This window comes from Salvelinus namaycush, chromosome 5 (assembly GCF_016432855.1).
Source record: "Salvelinus namaycush isolate Seneca chromosome 5, SaNama_1.0, whole genome shotgun sequence".
Lineage (NCBI taxonomy): Eukaryota > Metazoa > Chordata > Actinopteri > Salmoniformes > Salmonidae > Salvelinus > Salvelinus namaycush.
The window spans coordinates 20,294,246-20,312,440 of NC_052311.1; the positions used below are offsets into that span (position 1 = coordinate 20,294,246).

Here is an 18,195-nt window from a genome sequence, read left to right on the forward strand (position 1 = left end):
ACTTCACTCCTACATTCATATCCTCCAAAAATATAGATATAAACTTGCTTGCTTGATGTGTTTTATTATGTGTGATCTTATTGTCTGAGCTGCTTGCTATTATCTTATTTAAACGTTTTGAATTCCACGTTTTTGCAAGTCTTTCGAAGGCAAGCAGCTCTCTTCAGTGTGCGCAACATTTTCTATTTCCAGTGGGTGGCAACAATGTACCTTCCCGCGATACGTTCACCTTTCCAGGAGAAAGAAGAAGTAAGGCCGTTGCTATGGAACTGTTGATAAACATGTCAAATGTGCCATATGGGCTAGTAAGCTGGTTAGCTTAGCTAGTTCGTTTACTACAAATGTTCTATAAGACACAGTATTATATAGAAACAACTTAACGAAATACTGAACCAGAAAAGGTAGACCAACAGTAACTTATTTTATCGTGTCATTTTGTAAGCGTGTGTGGCTGGTTCATAGACGCTAGCTGAATTAACATTACAGCTGACAATGGCTTATGCACAGCCTCCCAAAAAGACAGGACTTCCACGAGAAGTTCTGAAGTGGCTCCAAAGCCTGGATTTGTCATTTTCTCCGAAGAATATGCGCAGGTGAGTGTACATTAGCAAATTGCAAAGCATGTCTATCTAACCAAGTAAACCTGAAGGGGACAGTCGGGTAAATTGAGCTACCTTTGTTTCAAGGAAACCATACACAAAATATATAATTTGACCAAATATTTAGGAAGTGTCAATTTTCATGTAGTCTGTGAAGGAATAAACCACATGGAAAAAGTGGGAAGCAAGTTATGTAAACAAATGTATTTTTTATTAGGTTAGAGGTTTCATGATGCTTGTATCTAAACCAAAGTAGATCATTTTAAGATTGTTCTATTTTAAGATTGTCTCTATAAGCTTTAATATGACGTTCTACACCTAGCTTGAAAGTGCATGTTGTAGTTATGTTGGCTATAGTCAATTTTTTTGCATTGGAGTAAGTTGAGCCAATGGCTATGTGGTAAATTGATCCAAATGTAAAGTTGAACAAATTGAAGTGTTTTCTTCCCAGGCATAAAGCAAGGCATGAGGTAAAAAAACAAAGCATGTGTTAAAAGATGCTTTAAATGATCAAAAGACAAAAAAGAGATTGTTATTGTGTTTGGGAAATAAAAATAGACATGGTTTCAAAAAAGTAGTGGTAATATTCCATTCAGTACAGAAATGTGTAGGCAGCTTAATTTACCCTGTACAGGGGCTCAACATACCCCATACCGAGGATAAGTTGTGCCAAGACACCACTTTTTTTTGGATAAGCAATGTTTTCAAAACTAATGTTTACAGGAATTCTGATTATTTCCATAATGAATATACAGTGCATTCAGAAAGTATTTAGACCCCTTGACTTTTTCCACATGTTATGTTAGCCTGATTCTACAATGGATTAAAAAACATCTCATCAATCTACATTTATGTATATCTTTTTTTAGCCCCATTTACATAAGTATTCAGACCCTTTACTCAGTACTTGGTTGAAGCACCTTTGGCAGCGATTACAGCCTTAAGTCTTCTTGGGTATGACGCTACCAGCTTGGCACACCTGTATTTGGGGAGTTTCTCCCATTCTTCTCTGCAGATCCTCTCAAGCTCTGTCAGGTTGGATGGAGAGCGTCACTGCACAGCTATTTTCAGGTCTCTCCAGAGATGTTCGATTGGGTTCAAGTCCGGGCTCTGGCTGGGCCACTCAAAGACATTCAGATACTTGTCCCGAAGCCACTCCTGCGTTGTCTTGGCTGTGTGCTTAGGGTCATTGTCCTGTTGGAAGGTGAACCTTCACCCCAGTCTGAAGTCCTGAGCGCTCTGGGGCAGGTTTTCATAAAGGCTCTCTCTGTACTTTGCCTCATTCATCATTCCTCGATCCTGACTAGTCTCCCAGTTCCTGCCGCTGAAAAACATCCCCACAGCATGATGCTGCCACCACCATGCTTCACCGTAGGGATGGTGCCACGTTTCCTCTAGACGTTATATTTGGTATTGAGGCAAAATAGTTCATTCTTGGTTTCATCAGACCAGAGAATCTTGTTTCTCATGGTCTGAGAGTCTTTAGGTGCCTTTAGGCAAACTCCAAGCTGGCTGTCATGTGCCTTTTACTGAGGAGTGGCTTCCGTCTGGCCACTCTACCATAAAGACCTGATTCGTGGAGTGCTGCAGAGATGGTTGTCCTTCTGGAAGGTTCTCCCATCTGGTTCTTGGTCACCTCCCTGACCAAGGCCCTTCTCCCCCGATTGCTCAGTTTGGCCGGGTGGCCAGCTCAAAGAAGAGTCTTAGTGGTTCCAAACTTCTTCCATTTAAGAATTATGGAGCCACTGTGTTCTTGGTGACCTTCAATGCTGCAGAAATGTTTTGGTACCCTTCCCCAGATCTATGGACAATCTCTTCGACCTCATGGCTTAGTTTTTTGCTCTGACATGCACTGTCAACTGTGGGACCTTATATAGACAGGTGTGCCTTTCCAAATCATGTCCTATCAATTGAATTTACCACAGGTGGACTCCAATCAAGTTGTAGAAACATCTCAAGGATGATCAATGGAAACAGGATAAACTGGAGCTCAATTTCGTATCTCATAGCAAAGGGTCTGACTACTTATGTAAATAAGGTATTTCTGTAAAATAATAAAAAATATACATCTAAAAACCTGTTTTTGCTTTGTCATTATGGGGTATTGTGTGTAGATTGATGAGGAAAAACATTAATTTAATCAATTTTAGAATAAAGCTGTAGTGTAAATAATCTGGGGGAAAAAGGAAGTAGTCTGAATTATTTCTGAATGCAGTGTAATGAATATAATAAATGGCTCAACTTATCCCACTCTCCCCTATGTTATGGAGTCACATTTTCCCTTCACCAGGGATTTCTCCAATGGCTACCTTGTGGCAGAGATGTTCTCCTGGTATTATCATGAAGACTTCCCCATGCACTCCTACAACAATGGGGCATCACTTCCAACCAAACAGGGCAACTGGGCCCAAATAGAGAGGGTAAGAGTTGGAGGGTATGGCCAGGTAGCCTGGTTGTCGTCTCTGTTCAGTTATCACATTACACTCCTCAGCTAAACAGACTGGAACCAAGACTAACGAACAGTAACAAAATAGTAGGTGTATGAGTACAAATAAACTGGTGGGTATAATCCTATGTCCACTTGCAAAGTCATCAATGTTTTTTTCTGTGAGAAGGCTGTCTTTCTATACTCCAGACATCCTGTCTTTTCTTTTGTTTGTCATGTTGAATAATGGAGAATCCATTTCTACTCTCATCAGTTTCTAGTGAAACAGAACATCCATCTGCAAAAGGAAGTTCTGGACGGGACCATCCACTGCAAACCAGGAGCAGCGGAGCTTCTAGTGCAAGAGATTTACACCATCTTAACTAACAGGAGGTGAGACATATATTTAACCTTTATTTAACTAGGCAAGTCATTTAAAAACAAATTGTTATTTACAATGATGGCCTACCCAGGCCAAACCCTAACCCGGATGACGCTGGGCCAATTGTGCACCACCCCATGGGACTCCCAATCACGGCCGGTTATGATACAGCCTGGAATCGAACCAGGGTCTGTAGTGACGCTAGCACTGAGATGCAGTGCCTTAGACCGCTGCGCCACTCGGGAGCCCTAGCATGCTCAACCAATTCAAATCCTCTCCTTTTCATCAATACATTAGGATTACAATAGGCTTTATCAAGAGAGCGAGACAATGGGTTGTCTGTTTTCCAATTGTTACTGAGTATCCTGGCTAAAATAAATACAATGCATAGACGCTAACTGATCATCAAGCGATTCTCTTTCTTAGCTTTGTGAAACTAGACTGTCTGCTGCACTTACAATAGTTTCACTGGTGAGCATTGTGGTCAGTCTGGTTTAACCAGGCTTTCTTTTACTGCTTTCCAGATCCAGTTCCTCATATTTTCCATAGAAGCACAAATATCAACCCCCCCCAAAAATGTGTGCAACTAACTTTCTCACTCATCATTATTCATGATTCATTCAGGATTATCCATAATCATGGTAGCATCTACATTAATGTAGACGTGTTAAGGAACATAATCTATTCTTATTTACAATAAAAGTGACTCCAAAATGACACTACATTATTTACCAAAAATTTCTATTGGGCACAAACTAATCTGAAACACAACCAAAACAAACAGCAAATGCATCTAAGAAGTCGGTGGAGTCAGAAGCTTGATGTAATTAATAAAGTGCTTTGTGTGCTATGAATATGGGACCAAATACATAACTTTTTACTCCTTTAATACACATAAGTGAATTTGTCCCAATTTTGCTCCCCTAAAATGGGGGGACTATGTACAAAAGCGCTGCAATTTCTAAACTGTTCACCCTATATGGATGAAAATACTCTGAAATTAAAGCTGCCGGTCTGCACTTTAACCTCATTGTCATTGTTTTATTTCAAGTCCAAACTTTCGAAGTATAAAGCCGAAAGAAGAAGAAATGCTTCACTGTTCCAATAATTATGGAGGGCACTGTAGCTGATAAAACTGATATACTGTATAACTGTCCAGGATCAAAGGGATCCATGACAGGGAGATTGACTTCACAGACAGGGACTACCAGGACCAGCTGCCCATGCTAGCTCGGGCCACAGCCTCCAAGGCCATCAAGAACAACCTGCGGCTGACCGAGGTCATAGCCGAGCCCAACATCTCCACCAATCAGAGGAAGGTGCAGGCCATCATCCACATGCACCTGGAGCAGAGGGCGGCCGAGAGAGTCCAGAACCCCAGTGAGTGCACCAACAATCGGGATAGAGTGGGGTTCTTGGATAGACCATGAGGCTGGTAACATTAGCGTTAGGATTCGACAGGACTATCATGTGATTGTGATTCAATGCTACTGTTATTCAAATACAAATAATGTAATTGAATTGGGATATTATAAAAAAAAAAAAAAACTGCATTTGTCTCTGGCAGAGCGCTTCAACGTGAAGCCCACCTTGGGAGAACTGGCCGTGAGACTGCCCCCATCTTCTCAACACGGAGATGACAGCTCCGATAGCAACGCCTCAGTACAAAGTGGAACCGCAAGTAAGTCATTCACATAGTTTTTTCACCACCACCAGTTTTACAGTGTCTACACTGTAGTCTCTTTTATTTCTCATCACTTACTTTTTCCTCCCTTCTATAGAGTCATGTGAACCATCCATCACGAGTAAAGCCAGTGTCCATTTCAAGGAGATTGAGGTGCGTCAGACGGACAGACGCTCGCTGATTGCAATTTAAAAGGCCAGGAGATGTAGCCGTTTGGTGTGTATTTGTGAGAGATGCCTCTGATACGATACCTCTAATAAAAGTACCTTTATACCTCTATTTCTGTAATATAAGTACCTCTATACCTCTAATAAAAGTACCTCTATACCTTTATTCCTCTAATAAAAGTTCCTCTATTCTTCTAATTAAAGTACCTCAATACCTCTATTCCTCTAATAAAAGTACCTCTATACCTCTAGTTCTCTAATAAAAGTACCTCTATACCTCTAGTTCTCTAATAAAAGTACCTCTATACCTCTATTCCTCTAATAAAAGTACCTCTATACCTCTAGTCCTCTAATAAAAGTACCTCTATACCTCTAGTCCTCTAATAAAAGTACCTCTATACGTCTAGTCCTCTAATAAAAGTACCTTTATTCCTCTAATAAAAGTACCTCTATGAACGAATACAAGTACAGCAGTTCTCAATGACTATCATGCAAGATATTACCTTAGCGGTGTTGTTTTACTAGTTATTCACTAGTCCATTAGTTACAGTACTTCAACCATAAGTAGTTGCTCTAAAATTACAATTTCAGCGGGTTACCAGTAGGTGGCGGTGCTGTGTCTGGTTTATAATCATGGGCGAGGCAGGTTGAAAATCAAAGCACGATCAACGGTCGTTTTGATAAATGCATTCTGTATTATAGATCTGTGCTTTTCACAAATGTCTGTTAACATTCCAGTTATTACATTCACAGCAGTGACTAACAATTGACAATAGGACATTATATTGTCTGCTCATCTCTTCTGCCTGTAAATTCCCTCATTTCATGTAGGGTCCTTTATACAGTGTTAGGTAATATGCTTGGTGCATCCATCTCAACATCACGTTCATAATGACTAGTTTGTTGTGACTGACTGGGTTTGAACACAGGTCATCTGTACATCACAAAACTGTCTTAGCCAGCTGAGCTAAACCCTAGGTTCCTTTGGGAGTTAACACAAGTCTTCAGGTATCGGACATGGTTAATTACAACCTCTGTCTGCCGTATTACACTGGCTCCATCCAGTTTCAGCTAATGAAGGATGGGAAATGCAATAGCTTTTGTGTGATGAAAGATCCCTAATGTCTTATTTCACCAGCATTCACAGTGGGGAGAACAAGTTTTTGATACACTGCCGTTTTGCAGGTTTTCCTACTTACAAAGCATGTAGAGGTCTGTAATTTTTTATCATAGGTACACTTCAACTGTGAGAGACGGAATCTAGAAAATCCAGAAAATCACATTGTATGATTTTTAAGGAATTCATTTGCATTTTATTGCATGACATAAGTATTTGATACATCAGAAAAGCAGAACTTAATATTTGGTACAGAAACCTTTGTTTGCAATTACAGAGATCATACGTTTCCTGTAGTTCTTGACCAGGTTTTCACACACTGCAGCAGGGATTTTGGCCCACTCCTCCATACAGACCTTCTCCAGATCCTTCGGGTTTCGGGGCTGTCGCTGGGCAATACGGACTTTCAGCTCCCTCCAAAGATTTTCTATTGGGTTCAGGTCTGGAGACTGGCTAGGCCACTCCAGGACCTTGAGATGCTTCTTACGGAGCCACTCCTTAGTTGCCCTGGCTGTGTGTTTCGGGTCGTTGTCATGCTGGAAGACCCAGCCACGACCCATCTTCAATGCTCTTACTGAGGGAAGGAGGTTGTTGGCCAAGATCTCGCGATACATGGCCGCATCCATCCTCCCCTCAATACGGTGCAGTCCTCCTGTCCCCTTTGCAGAAAAGCATCCCCAAAGAATGATGTTTCCACCTCCATGCTTCACGGTTGGGATGGTGTTCTTGGGGTTGTACTCATCCTTCTTCTTCCTCCAAACACGGTGAATGGAGTTTAGACCAAAAAGCTCTATTTTTGTCTCATCAGACCACATGACCTTCTCCCATTCCTCCTCTGGATCATCCAGATGGTCATTGGCAAACTTCAGACGGGCCTGGACATGCGCTGGCTTGAGCAGGGGGACCTTGCGTGCGCTGCAGGATTTTAATCCATGACGGCGTAGTGTGTTACTAATGGTTTTCTTTGAGACTGTGGTCCCAGCCCTCTTCAGGTCATTGACCAGGTCCTGCCGTATAGTTCTGGGCTGATCCCTCACCTTCCTCATGATCATTAATGCCCGACGAGGTGAGATCTTGCATGGAGCCCCAGACCGAGGGTGATTGACAGTCATCTTGAACTTCTTCCATTTTCTAATAATTGCGCCAACAGTTGTTGCCTTCTCACCAAGCTGCTTGCCTATTGCCCTGTAGCCCATCCCAGCCTTGTGCAGATCTACAATTTTATCCCTGATGTCCTTACACAACTCTCTGGTCTTGGCCATTGTTGAGAGGTTGGAGTCTGTTTGATTGAGTGTGTGGACAGGTGTGTTTTATACAGGTAACGAGTTCAAACAGGTGCAGTTAATACAGGTAATGAGTGGAGAACAGGAGGGCTTCTTAAAGAAAAACTAACAGGTCTATGAGAGCCGGATCTTACTGGTTGGTAGGTATTCAAATATTTATGTCATGCAATAAAATGCAAATTAATTCCTTAAAAATCATACAATGTGATTTTCTGGATTTTTGTTTTAGATTCCGTCTCTCACAGTTGAAGTGTACCTATAATAAAAAATGACAGACCTCTACATGCTTTGTAAGTAGGAAACACTGCCGATTTTGCAGGTTATCAAATACTTGTTCTCCCCACTGTAGATGTTGTGCATCATACACCAGATGAAAACCGTACGGTCCAGATATTGTGTTCTTTGTTTGCACAGCTCATAAAATTCCACCTCTGAGAACTTTACAATGATGTGCAGCTCATATCCTCTTTTCCTTGCACCTGTGATAAGACACAGTAATGTCAACTTTATAATAGAATGGAAGCAGCATTTAGATAAAGGATCCCAAACACACAGCCCATGGCCTGCAACATAACCATGCTTCCAATTATCAGTATTTTCTTTACACAACTGATTGGAAAAGATCAGAAGCTGATCTGATCTTTTAACTGGCAGGTCTAGTGTCTGGGTACAGTATATCAAATCAAATCAAATTTTATTGGTCACATTGCAATATTGGTTAGAGCCTGTAAGTAAGCATTTCACTGTAAGGTCGACACCTGTAGTATTCAGCGCACGTGACAAATCAACTTTTGATTTGATTTGATTTGACATACACATGGTTAGCGGATGTTAATGTGAGTGTAGCGAAATGCTTGTGCTTCTAGTTCTGACCGTGCAGTAATATCTAACAAGTAATCTAACAATTTAACAACAACTACCTTATACACACAAGTGTAAAGGAATGAATAAGAATATGTACATATAAATATATGGATGAGCGATGGCCGTGCAGCATATGCAAGATGCAGTAGATGGTATAGAGCACAGTATATACATATGATATGAGTAATGTAGGGTATGTAAACATTATATAAAGTGGCACTGTTTAAAGTGACTAGTGATACATTTATTACATCCAATTTTTAATTATTAAAGTGGCTAGAGATTTGAGTCAGTATGTTGGCAGCAGCCACTCAATTTTAGTGATGACTGTTTAACAGTCTGATGGCCTCGAGATAGAAGCTGTTTTTCAGTCTCTCGGTCCCAGCTTTGATGCACCTGTACTGACCTTACCTTCTGGACGATAGCGGGGTGAACAGGCAGTGGCTCGGGTGGTTGTTGTCCTTGATGATCTTTTTGGCCTTCCTGTGACATCGGGTGGTGTAGGTGTCCTGGAGGGCAGGTAGTTTGCCCCCAGTGATGCGTTGTGCAGACCTCACTACCCTCTGGAGAGCCTTACGGTTGTGGGTGGAGCAGTTGTCGTACCAGGCAGTGATACAGCCCGACAGGATGCTCTCGATTGTGCATCTGTAAAAGTTTGTGAGTGTTTTCGGTGACAAGCCAAATTTCTTCAGCCTCCTGAGGTTGAAGAGGCGCTATTGCGCCTTCTTCACCACGCTGTCTGTGTGGGTGTACCATTTCAGTTTGTCCGTGATATGTACGCCGAGGAACTTAAAACTTTCCACCTTCTCCACTACTGTCCCGTCAATGTGGATAGGGGGGTGCTCCCTCTGCTGTTTCCTGAAGTCCACAATCATCTCCTTTGTTTTGTTGACGTTGAGTGTGAGGTTATTTTCCTGACATCACACTCCGAGGGCCCTCACCTCCTCCCTGTAGGCCGTCTCGTCGTTGTTGGTAATCAAGCCTACCACTGTAGTGTCGTCTGCAAACTTGATGATTGAGTTGGAGGCGTACATGGCCATGCAGTTATGGGTGAACAGGGAGTACAGGAGAGAGCTGAAAACGCACCCTTGTGGGGCCCCAGTGTTGAGGATCAGCGGGGTGGAGATGTTGTTTCCTACCCTCACCACCTGGGGGCGGCCCGTCAGAAAGTCCAGGACCCAGTTGCACAAGACGGGTTGAGTCCCAGGGTCTTGAGCTTAATGACGAGTTTGGAGGATACTATGGTGTTAAATGCTGAGCTGTAATCGATGAACAGCATTCTTACATAGGTATTCGTCTTGTCCAGATGGGTTTGAGCAGTGTGCAGTGTGATTGCATCGTCTGTGGACCTATTGGGGCGGTAAGCAAATTGGAGTGGGTCAAGGGTGTCAGGTAGGGTGGAGGTGATATGATCCTTGACTAGTCTCTCAAAGCACTTCATAATGACGGAAGTGAGTGCTACGGGGCGATAGTCATTTAGCTCAGTTACCTTAGCTTTCTTGGGAACAGGAACAAAGGTGGCCCTCTTGAAGCATGTGGGAACAGCAGACTGGGATAGGGATTGATTGAATATGTCCGTAAACAGACCAGCCAGCTGGTCTGCGCATACTCTGGGGACGTGGCTAGGAATGCCATCTGGGCTGGCAGCCTTGCGAGGGTTAACACATTTAGATATTTTATTCACGTTGGCTGTGGTGAAGGAGAGCCCGCAGGTTTTGGTAGTGGGCCGTGTCAGTGGCACTGTATTGTCCTCAAAGCGAGCAAAGAAGTTGTTAAGTTTGTCTGGGAGCAAGACGTTGGTGTCCGCGACGGGGCTGGTTTTCTTTTTGTAATCCGTGATTGACTTTAGACCCTGAAACATACATCTTGTGTCTGAGGCGTTGAATTGCGACTACTTTGTCTTTATACTGACGCTTAGCTTGTTTGATTGCCTTGCGGAGGGCATAGCTACACTGTTTGTGTTCGGGCTTGTTTCCGGTCGCCTTGCCATGATTAAAAGCAGTGGTTCGTGCTTTCAGTTTTGCGTGAATGCTGCCATCAATCCACAGTTTCTGGTTGGGGAAGGTTTTAATAGTCACCGTGGGTACAACATTACCGATGCACTTGCTAATAAACTCACTCACCGAATCAGCGCATACATCAATGTTGTTGTCTGAGGCTATCCGGAACATATCCCAGTACACGTGATCGAAGCAATTTTTAAGCGTGGAATCAAATTGGTCGGACCAGCATTGAACAGACCTGAGCACGGGCGTTTCCTGATTTACTTTTTGTCTATAGGCTGGAATCAACAAAATGGAGTCGTGGTCAGATTTGCCGAAAGGAGGGCGAGGGATGGCTTTGTATGCGGTGCGGAAGTTAGAGTAGCAATGATCCAGAATGCTGCCAGCCCGAGTCGCGCATTCCATATGCTGATAAAATTTAGGGAGCCTTGTTTTCAGATTAGCTTTGTTAAAATCCCCAGCTACAATAAATGCAGCCTCAGTATATGTGGCTTCCAGTTTACATAGAGTCCAATGAAGTTCTTTCAGGGCCGTCGAGATGTCTGCTTGGGGGGGATATACACGGCTGTGATTATAATCAATGAGAATTATCTTATCTCTAGATAATGACTATACACTTGTTAGAAAATATATTTCAAACCTTTGTAAAGTCAGCTAATACAGTTGAAGTCGGAAGATTTCATACACCTTGGCCAAATACATTTAAACTCAGTTTTTCACAATTCCTGACATTTAGTCCTAGTAAAAATTCCCTGTCTTGGGTCAGTTAGAATCACCACTTTATTTTAAGAATGTGAAATGTCAGAATAATAGTAGAGAGAATGATTTATTTCAGGTTTTATTTCTTTCATCACATTCCCAGTGGGTCAGAAGTTTACATACACTCAATTAGTATTTGGTAGCATTGCCTTTAAATTGTTTAACTTGGGTCAAACGTTTCGGGTAGCCTTCCACAAGCTTCCCACAATAAGTTGGGGGAATTCTGGCCCAGTCCTCCTGACAGAGCTGGTGTAAGTGAGACAGGTTTGTAGGCCTTCTTGCTCGCACACGCTGTTTCAGTTCTGCCCACACATTTTCTATGGGATTGAGGTCAGGGCTTTGTGATGGCCACTCCAATACCTTGACTTTGTTGTCCTTAAGCCATTTTGCCACAACTTTGGAAGTATGCTTGGGGTCATTGTCCATTTGGAAGACCCATTTGCGATCAAGCTTCCTGACTGATGTCTTGAGATGTTGCTTCAATATATCCACATAATTTTCCTGCCTCATGATGCCATCCATTTTGTGAAGTGCACCAGTCCCTCCTGCAGCAAAGCACCCCCACAACATGATGCTGCCACCCCTGTGCTTCACGGTTGGGATGGTGTTCTTCGGCTTGCAAGCCTCCACCTTTTTCCTCCAAACATAACGATGGTCATTATGGCCAAAAAGTTATATTTTTGTTTCATCAGACCAGAGGATATTTGATGAATGTGTACGATCTTTGTCCCCATGTGCAGAAAAGTACGATCAAAAAGTATGATCTTTGTCCCCATGTGCAGTGGCAAACCGTAGTCATACCATAGTCTTCCTGAGCGGTATGACGGCTACGTGGTCCCATGGTGTTTATACCTTCGTACTATTGTTTGTACAGATGAACGTGGTACCTTCAGGCGTTTGGAAATTGCTCCCAAGGATGAACCAGACTTGAGGAGGTCTACAATTTATTTTCTGAGTTCTTGGCTGATTTATTTAGATTTCCCCATGATGTCAAGCAAAGAGGCACTGAGTTTGAAGGTAGGCCTTGAAATAATTCCACAGGTAAACCTCCAATTGACTCAAATTATGTCAATTAGCCTATCAGAAGCTTCTAAAGCCATGACCACATTTTCTGGAATTTTCCAAGCTGTTTAAAGGCACAGTCAACTTTGTGTATGTAAACTTCTGACCCACTGGAATTGTGATACAGTGAATTATAAGTGAAATAATCTGTCTGTAATCAATAGTTGGAATTTTTTTGTTGTTGTCATGCACAAAGTAGATGTCCTAACCGACTTGCCAAAACTATAGTTTAGTTTCAACAAATTTGTGGAGTGGTTGAAAAGCTAGTTTTAATGACTCCAACCTAAGTGTATGTAAACTTACGACTTCAACTGTATGTCTGCTTACTGCTGGCATTCCATCATCATAACGGTTTTCATTGCATAATGATGCTTTTCACTATATGACAGCATTACGTACATAGTTTCAAATAAAGAGTTATCCATATAACCACTTAAATTGTTTGTTGTCAAGAGTCTTTACGAGTCTCTTATCATCCTGCAAAATTCAGGAATATTTTGTGACAAATACCTTCTTTTTTTTTTTACAATCATCAGCGGAGTTCAAAGAAAGACAGCTTGCTGCTGCTGCTGTTTGCTCTCCACCTGGATTCAGAGTTGTCCGATTACCCTGAAGGGAAATTCTAACTCCCAATGGGCTGCTCTGTTGGTCCTAAATCTCTCCACACCCTGCTCAATGTATAATAGAGCTGTAAACTGAGTGTAAAAGGTTGACAGCTAGATAAGTGTTTCTGGCTGTGTGCCCAGCCCTCAATGTGGTCTGAGAAGCCTGTGGTTTAGCAGGTCCCTCAAGCCTGACACATATCTACCTGACTAGAGATCTCCTGGAGAGCATGTGGAAAAAGAGAGAGACCGCATACTGATATATACAGTATGTGTTACCATTTTCTCTAATAAAATTGATAGATTTCCTGATTCCATGCATTACCTGTTCATAGCTTAGTGTGTTTAATTGCAGCAATGTGTCAGATAAACCTAAGGGTCAATAGCTATATTGTACTGGCAAATGTTCATGTTTTGTGGATGAACATTGAGGCTATACGATATCCAGCATCTGCTCAAAGCCGTAAGATGTGCATGTGGTCTTTTACTCTTTCGCCTACAGATGATGTCTATCGACAAATCATTTGCAAACTACTAGCAGCATTTATTAAGTGAGTCACACTAGATATCTATCTAACTCTCCACAGTGGTTTTGTAAGTTTCTTTCCCTAAAACGAAATATAAATTTACTTTCCAGGGCTTCATTCAAAGGACCCTCATCTTGTTTCCATGGTTCTCAATTTGAACTGAAGCCCTAGTCAAGTATTTACCTCTTCACTGGTGTGCTGTAAAATTTGACCTCCTGAATCTTTCAGATTCTGTTGATTTCTCTCAGCTCGACTGGGTGGGAACAAACATTAACACTTACATTAACACATTAACAAACATTAACACAGAACAACACTCTCTTGGCTTGTTCGGTTGCCCAGTCATTTGTATTGGAATTACTGGGTTTTCAGGTTCAGCAAATAATACAGTAGATTTCAATGGAGAGAAAAAAAATGCCACTGTACAAATAATGTGAAATATTAAAAATGATTAATTCTGAAATTAGTAGGACAGTGATTTGAGACTGATATAATTCACAGCGTCCTAGTGCAAAATGGTTATTAAGTAGAGTGATTTTTCTACATTAAAATGTGCGCGAAGATGTATAGAGGGAGTGGCTGAGGTTTCAGAGGTGCTGTTTCTATTTATTACGTTTGTTAGTCTTTCCTATTGAACAATATATGGGGATGGTTGCTATGGCAACTTGCGAGCGCATAGGAACACAGACTGGAGAGCAACCAGGAGACAGTAATACGCTTACTGTGAGCTTGTTTGGCTCCTTCTGTTTATAAATTGTGATTAACAAAAAACACTGGCATATAATTTCACACGCACGCACGTACACATGCATTCATACACAAACAGATTCACCCAAACACATTTACACAGTCCCACTTCCACACAATTTCATACATGGCTTGGCAGTGACAAGGAATGCATACTGCCTAGATACCCTCGCAGAGTGTTTCGCCATCTGCTGTTTTTTTATCTCCCTCTCTTCCTCCATTGGTACCGACAGTGCTAAACAGGAGGGATGGTGGATGAGAGGAAGGGAAGTGGGCACAGGGAGGGGAGGAGGGAGTGGGTCAGCCCAGGAACATGACTAGCCAGAGAGTGTTGTGGGGGCTTGCGAGCTAAGGATTCCCCCAGAAAAGACCCCAACCCCCAACAGCAAATCTCCCACCCTTGTTAACAAAGCAGCCGTGACAGGCCTGTATGTGCGAGGGGATGGTATTCAGGCCAAGGGTGGGGCGCTTTGTGTGTGTGTGTGTGTGTGTTAAGCACTGCATCCTTTATAGCAGATGTTAATATAGCGTGTGTGTGTGTGTAATGTAATATAGTGTTTTATATAAAGTATCAGTCAAAAGTTTGGACACACCTACTCATTCCACGGTTTTTCTTTATTTTTACTATTTTCTACATAATAGTGAAGACGTCAAAACTACGAAATAACATGTAGTTAACCAAAAAAGTGTTAATTAAACAAATCAAAATGTATTTTATATTTGAGATTCTTCAAAGTAACCACCCTTTGCCTTGATGACAACTTTACACACTCTTAGCATTCTCTCAACCAGCTTCATGAAGTAGTCACCTGGAATGCATTTCAATTAACAGGTTTGTCTTGTTAATTTGTGGAATTTCTTTCCTTCTTAATGCATTTGAGCCAATCAGTTGTGTTGTGACAAGGTAGGGGTGGTATAGAGAAGATAGCCCTATTTGGTAAAAGACCAAGTTAAAATTATGGTAAGAACAGCTCAAATAAGCAAAGAAAAAGGACTGCGTGAATCAGGCTTTCATGGTCAAAATGCCACAAATAAACCACAACTAAAAGACACCAATGAGAAGATAATTGCTTGGGCCAAGATGCAAGAGCAATGGACATTAGACCGGTGGAAATCTGTCCTTTGGTCTGATGAGTCCAAATTTGAGATTTTTGGTTCCAACCGCCGTGTCTTTGTGAGACACAGAGTAGGTGAACGGAAGATCTCTGCATGTATGGTTCCCACTGTGAAGCATGGAGGAGGAAGTGTCAGGGTGCTTTGCTGGTGACACTGTCTGTGATTTATGTAGAATTCAAGGCACACTTATCCAGCATGGCACCACAGCATTCTGCAGCGATACGCCATCCAATCTGGTTTGTGCTTAGTGGGACTATCATTTGTTTTTCAACAGGACAATGACCCAAAACACACCTCCAGGCTGTGTAAGGGATATTTGACCAAGGAGAGTGATGGAGTGCTGCATCATATGACCTGCCCTCGACAGTCACCCGACCTCAACCCAGTTGAGATGGTTTGGGAGGATTTGGACTGCAGAGTGAAGGAAAAGCATAATAAAGTACTCAGGAAATAGCAGGAGATTCCTCTCAGGAAAACAAGCAACATTTACATTGACCGACAAAGCCAAATGACAGAGGGAGTGTATATATAGGGAGTATATATACAGTGATAGAGTGGGGATTGGAACCAGGTGTGTGTAATGATGACGAGACAAGTCCGGGGTTGATGAGTGAAGGGCGTTTGCCAGCAGCAGGATCGGCAGCATCTAGAAGGCCGGCAATGCCGAATGCCTGAGCTGGACAGGAGGGGGAGCCAAAGCGAAGGCTGGTGTGACAGTACCCTCCCGAGGCGCTGAGCCTCCCGAGCTTCCGGCAGGGCAGGCAGACAGGCAGGTAGAAAGCCAGACCCTGTCACTGGGGTGAAAGACCAGGGCCACACTGCGGTGACGATCGGCCTGTGCCTTCTGCTGGAGGATGACGCGCTGGAGACGGGTGTGCGCTGTGTTCCATACCTCCTTGGCGCACCGGAACCAATCGTCCACCGCAGGAGCCTCGATCTGACTCTGGTGCCAGGGCCGGCTGATAGCCTAAAACACACTGAAAGGGTGTGAGGTTAGTAGAGGAGTGACGGAGGGAGTTTTGTGCGTATTCTTTCCAAGGCAGAAACGCAGCCCACTCCCCTGGCCAGTCCTGACAGTAACTACGAAGGTTCCTACTCAGTTCCTGATTTACCCTTTCAACCTGCCCATTTGATTAGGGACGGTACCCGGAGGTGAGGCTGACTTTGACCCCCAGTCGTTCCATGAAGCCCTTCCAGACATGGGAGGTGAGCTGAGGACCACGGTCAGACTTGATGTTCTCCGGGATCCCGTAGTGCCGGAAGACGTGAGAGAAGAGAGCCTCCGCGGTCTGTATGGCCGCAGGGAGACCAGGCAGAGGAATCAAACGACACGCCTTGGAAAACCTGTCCACAACAACCAGGATGGTGGTGTGCCCCTCCGAAGAGGAAGGTGTGTGACAAAGTGCACGGAAAGATGGGACCAGGGTCGTTGTGGAACCGGCAGCGGGTGGAGTTTGCCATAGGGGAGGTGTCTCGGTTTCTTGCTCTGTGCATAGGTGGAGAAGAAAGAGACGTAAACCCAGATGTCCTGGGCCAAGGTGGGCCACCAGTACTTGGCGGAGAGACAGTCGATAGTACGGGCTATACCCGGGTGCCCCGACACAGGTGCTGTGTGTGCCCATGAGAGGAGACGGTCCCTCACATCAGAGTGCACATAGGTACGCCCCTCGGGATAGTTGGCAGATGAGGGCTCGACGGATGTCCGCATCCACATTCCACACGACAGGAGCTATAATGCGGGACAGGTGAATATTGGGTGTCACTTTCTCCCTCCGATCCTCTGTGTCACACACCCGGGACAACACATCGGCCTTGACATTCTTAGCGAAGAACCTGGTGAAGAATAGGGCCCACCTGGCCTGACGCGGGTTCAGCCTCTTCACTGCTCGAATATACTCTAGGTTCCGGTGGTCTGTCCAAACCAGGAATGGGTGTTGAGCACCCTCCAGCCAGTGCCGCCATGTTTTCAGCGCCTTCTTGACGGCCAGAAACTCACGATCCTCCACATCGTATTCCACTCCGTTGGATACAGCTTCCATGAGTAAAAGGCGCATGGATGGAGTTTAGGTGGCGATCCAGTGCGTTGGGAGAGAACAGCCCTTACTCCAACCTCGGAGGCGTCCACCTCCACGATGAAGGGCAGAGACGGGCCAGGATGAGCCAGAACAGGTCAAACGTAAAACGTTCTTTGAGAGCACGGAAGGCTTCGTTGGCCTCCTCAGTCCAGCGCAGCTGTCTAAGACCTCCCTTCAGGAGGGAAGTGAGAGTGGCCACCACTGTGCTGAAACCCCTAATGAAGCGCCTGAAATAATTGGCAAAACCTGGGAAGCGCTGCACCGCTTTTATGTTAAATGGAACAGGCCACGACCGTACTGCACTGACCCTCTACTCTTCCATCTCCACTCCCGCGGTGGATATCCGATAGCCCAGGAAGGAGATTGCCTGCTGGATAAAAAGGCACTTCTCCACCTTGGTGTACAGGTGATACCCTATCAGCCTCTCCAAAACGTACCTGACATGAGAGACATGTTGCTCGCGTGTAGTGGAGTACACCAAGATGTCGTCCATGTACACCCCTACACAGTGAGCCAACATGTCTCTAAACGCCTCGTTAATGAAGGATAGAAACACCGACGGTGCATATGTCAGGCCGTAGGGCATTACCCTGTATTCATAGTGCCCGGTGCTGGTGGCGGTCTTCCATTCATCCCTCTCTCTGATGCGCACCAGGTTGTAGGGACTGCGTAAATCTAATTATGTAAAGTACTGAGCACCGTGCATCTGTTCAATCACAGTGGGTATGAGAGGCAGGGGATAACTGAATTTAACAGTTGCCTTATTCAGTGTCTGGTAATCGA

General features: G+C 43.8%; 1 protein-coding gene across 1 annotated transcript; it reads left to right on the plus strand.

Moving 5' to 3' along the window:
- The first annotated feature begins 492 nt into the window (after positions 1–492).
- spata4 (spermatogenesis associated 4) lies at positions 493–5,282 on the plus strand. Its single transcript, XM_038992937.1, has 6 exons — positions 493–593; positions 2,890–3,019; positions 3,299–3,417; positions 4,566–4,786; positions 4,974–5,087; positions 5,188–5,282. The coding sequence occupies exons 1-6, from the start codon at positions 493–495 to the stop codon at positions 5,280–5,282; spliced, it is 780 nt and encodes a 259-aa protein (XP_038848865.1).
- The last annotated feature ends 12,913 nt before the right edge of the window (positions 5,283–18,195 follow it).

Excerpts from the sequence above, each read along its gene's own strand:
- spata4 (XM_038992937.1), top strand. The coding sequence starts at position 493 with ATGGCTTATGCACAGCCTCCCAAAAAGACAGGACTTCCACGAGAAGTT. Across the intron at positions 594-2,889 it reads TCTCCGAAGAATATGCGCAG|GGATTTCTCCAATGGCTACC; the intron begins GTGAGTGTACAT and ends TCCCTTCACCAG. Across the intron at positions 4,787-4,973 it reads CGAGAGAGTCCAGAACCCCA|AGCGCTTCAACGTGAAGCCC; the intron begins GTGAGTGCACCA and ends TGTCTCTGGCAG.